The sequence below is a fragment of the Myotis brandtii genome, unplaced genomic scaffold, assembly GCF_000412655.1.
Source record: "Myotis brandtii unplaced genomic scaffold, ASM41265v1 scaffold434, whole genome shotgun sequence".
In the NCBI taxonomy this organism is placed as follows: domain Eukaryota; kingdom Metazoa; phylum Chordata; class Mammalia; order Chiroptera; family Vespertilionidae; genus Myotis; species Myotis brandtii.
In genome coordinates this window covers 860,352-863,374 of record NW_005366599.1, presented here as the reverse complement: position 1 = coordinate 863,374, position 3,023 = coordinate 860,352, and the positions used below count along the sequence as shown (strand labels likewise).

Genomic DNA, 3,023 nt, shown 5'->3' with positions numbered 1-3,023 from the left:
CATCAATGTTTCTAACTCTCTATCCCTCTCCCTTCCTCTCTGTGAAAAATCAATAAAATATTTTTTAAAAAATAAAAATATGTGACAAACTAAATCAGAATAGAAAACACGGGAAAAACGATAGCAAGTGTGTCGCTGTCTTGATAAACATTTCCCTCTGGACGAATGTGCGGCCTCCAGGCCCGGCGAGGGGAGCGCTGAGCTGGCGGGAGCTGTGATAGTTGGGGAGCGCGGCCGCCCTGGGAGGCGCAGCTGCGTCTTTAACTCAGCAGCGCCTCAGCTCGCCTGGGTTCTGAAGCGAAGACCTGTGTGTGGGCTTCAGAAACCCTGTGCATCTCTTAAATGTGTATCCACACGTGTGAGCCGCACGTCTTTCTCGGGACAGGATCCAAAGCTTCTAGATCTCTCCCCGGGATCACTCTCCCCTCTGAGGAGTCAGCTTCGTGACTCAGTAAACTTACACTTCCAGTAAATGAGGAAGCAGTCCTGCCGCGCAGGTGAGAGCAGTCACCCCCAGTCATGTAGCCCAGTCGTGCGGTGCCTCCTGTGGACACAGCGGAGCTGGGGAGGGGCTCCTGGGGAGACGTGTTGAGGGCGGACACGTCCACTTCGGAAGGTCGAGCCCATTGACTCCGAGTGTCAGGGTGCTGACACCTCTGCTGAGGCCACTGGGGCCCGGGCATGGGGCTGGCTCTGCTCTGAGCTCCCAGCCGAGGCATCTGCTTGTCGCTGAGGCCGCTGGGGCCTGGGCACGGGCCTAGCTTGTCGCTTTGTCGCTGGCGGGCTCAGCGTGAGGGAGCTGTGTGGAGAGAGAGGGTGTTTGGGGCTGGGCCCTGCAGGCGACTAAACGCAGACTGCTCTCCGTGCGGCCTCTTACAAGCTCAGTGTTTCCCCTTTTCTCCTCTGATCTGGGTAACTCAGTGACAGGCGTGTCTCCTTCTGTAATATTGGTAAATGTGTGGCGGAGCTTGCATTTCCCATCTTAGCCATCAACAGCCCCTTGGCTACAGGCCGTGGTTACACGCGGATCGGCCTTTAATAAATGCTGAAATGACCCCCCTTTTCTCCTCTGATCTGGGTAACTCAGTGACAGGTGTGTCTCCTTCTGTAACTTGGTAAATATGTGGCGGAGCTTGCATTTCCCATCTTAGCCATCAATAGCCCCTTGGCTACAGGCCGTGGTTACACGCGGGTCGGCCTTTAATAAATGCTGAAATGACACACAAAGCAAAGCTGATTGCTTTCAGGATTCGAGAGACTAGAAACCCTTTTCCTTCCTTGGGAAATTCTGAGGGAGAAGCCCTGGGTCTTGGGTCCGTTTTCTCTGATGCTCTCACTAAGCTCCAGGCGACCGTGGCTTCATTTCTTCCCCTTTGGGTTTTGCTCTAGTTTCTGGGTTAGTGTGTCTTACACAGAAGGGTGAGCTTAGGGACCGGATCTCACACCCATGTGTCACTGCCCGCTTGTTCCTGCCTGGTTCCTGTGAGGGTCCTGTCAGATGGGACTAAGTTGCCGCCAGCATTTTCAGGACCGGTGCATGGGTGGGTAACTGTGGCTCTTCCAGGAGATGGCCCTGTGTAAGGAAGTGAAGTCTCTCCAGATGGTCCCGTCCTACCTGGTGCAGCCCCTGAAGGCCAACGCGTCGGCGCACCTGGCCCTGAGCCAGGTGGCCCTCCTGTCCCGGCTGCTGAGAGACCTGGGCACCGACAGCACGGGCTTCACCGTGGAGAACGTGATGAAGGTAAGCGTGGGAGTGTCTGTCGGAGAGGGGATCGTGCCTGGCGACATGTCTGGGACAGATTGCCGTAACGCAGCTAAATGGGTTGTGACAAATGACAGGCACGAGTGTTCAAAGCATGGCTTCAGAATGACACACTCGGGGATGTGCACTGCGAGGTGAAGGCGCAGGCAGGCCCTCCCAGAGAACCCGCCTCCAGGGAGGCCGCGGAGCCTGTCGCCAGGAAGGCCAGCGCTTTATTGCTAAGAGCAGAACCTGTAACCCTGGCTAACGCAGGTGGCGAGGCCTGGACTGATCCTACCTCCCCTCCTCTGCCTAACGGTGTGTGATGCGCGATGTCACACGTAGGGAAGGATGCACCGAAAAGCGATTATGGACACAGGGCGTGGATGAGAGCAAAACCAGCTCTGCGTCCCTCCCGAGGCCACGTGCCTGTGAGGCCGTCGCAGAGGGCACTGTCCTCACCGCGGAGCCCTGAGGGCCCTTCGTTCCCTCTGCTCTTGGGGTGACGCCGGCCCTGCCTCTCCGTTCAGTTCGCAGTGCGCGCCCTGCAGCACCGGGTGTTGCAGGTGCGGGAGATGGCGGTCTGCGTGATCCTGGACCTGTACCGGCAGCACCGCTCCGTCGTGCTCGAGTACCTGCCCCCTGACGACAGCATCTCGCGCAAGAACATCCTCTTCAAAACCATTTTCGAGGGGTTTGCTGAAATCGACGGCAGACCCACGGATGCTGAGATCAGGGTACGGGGACTTGGGAGTCCGGTCTGGTCCTGCTGAGGAGGAGGTCAGGCAGGGCAGTGAGCCGAGGGGATGCAGGAGCCCCGCCCGAGGCCTCGTGCCTCCCTCGTGCCTGCCAGGCCTTTCCCCACCCGGAGAGACGATGGCGTGAGGACATGCTCTTACGTCACCTGGGAGCTGACCTTTATCGCTCCCCATGTGATCAGTCGTAGCGACTGTTACCGCGCGAGAAACAGCCGACACGTGTGACTTGTCTCCCAATTCAAAGATGACTCTAAAAAGCTGTTCTGACGGGAAAATCATTTCATACCAGGCACAGAAAAGAGCAGCCACAGAAGAAGCAGAGAAACAGAAGAAAGAAGAAATTAAAGCTCTACAGGGGCAGCTGGCAGCCCTGAAGGAAATGCAGGCCGGGGCCCAGGTGGGCGGGTGCTGGCGACGGGTGAGCGATTCGGGGGCCGGGGGGGTGGGAGGTGGCCTTGACAAAGGTGGGTTTCCCTGGAGTCCTGGGCAGGCCCTGGAGGGAGGCCCGGGGAGGAGACCGCAGA

The 3,023-nt window shown here is 57.9% G+C and overlaps 1 protein-coding gene across 1 annotated transcript in view; it reads left to right on the top strand.

The window, feature by feature from the left end:
- Positions 1-3,023, top strand: part of CEP104 (centrosomal protein 104kDa) — a 36,441-nt gene that overhangs the window by 29,626 nt on the left and 3,792 nt on the right. The window contains exons 15-17 of the mRNA XM_014546190.1: positions 1,565-1,741; positions 2,272-2,478; positions 2,789-2,917. Coding sequence (XP_014401676.1) covers positions 1,565-1,741; positions 2,272-2,478; positions 2,789-2,917 — 513 coding nt within the window. The remainder of the gene's footprint in view (positions 1-1,564; positions 1,742-2,271; positions 2,479-2,788; positions 2,918-3,023) is intronic.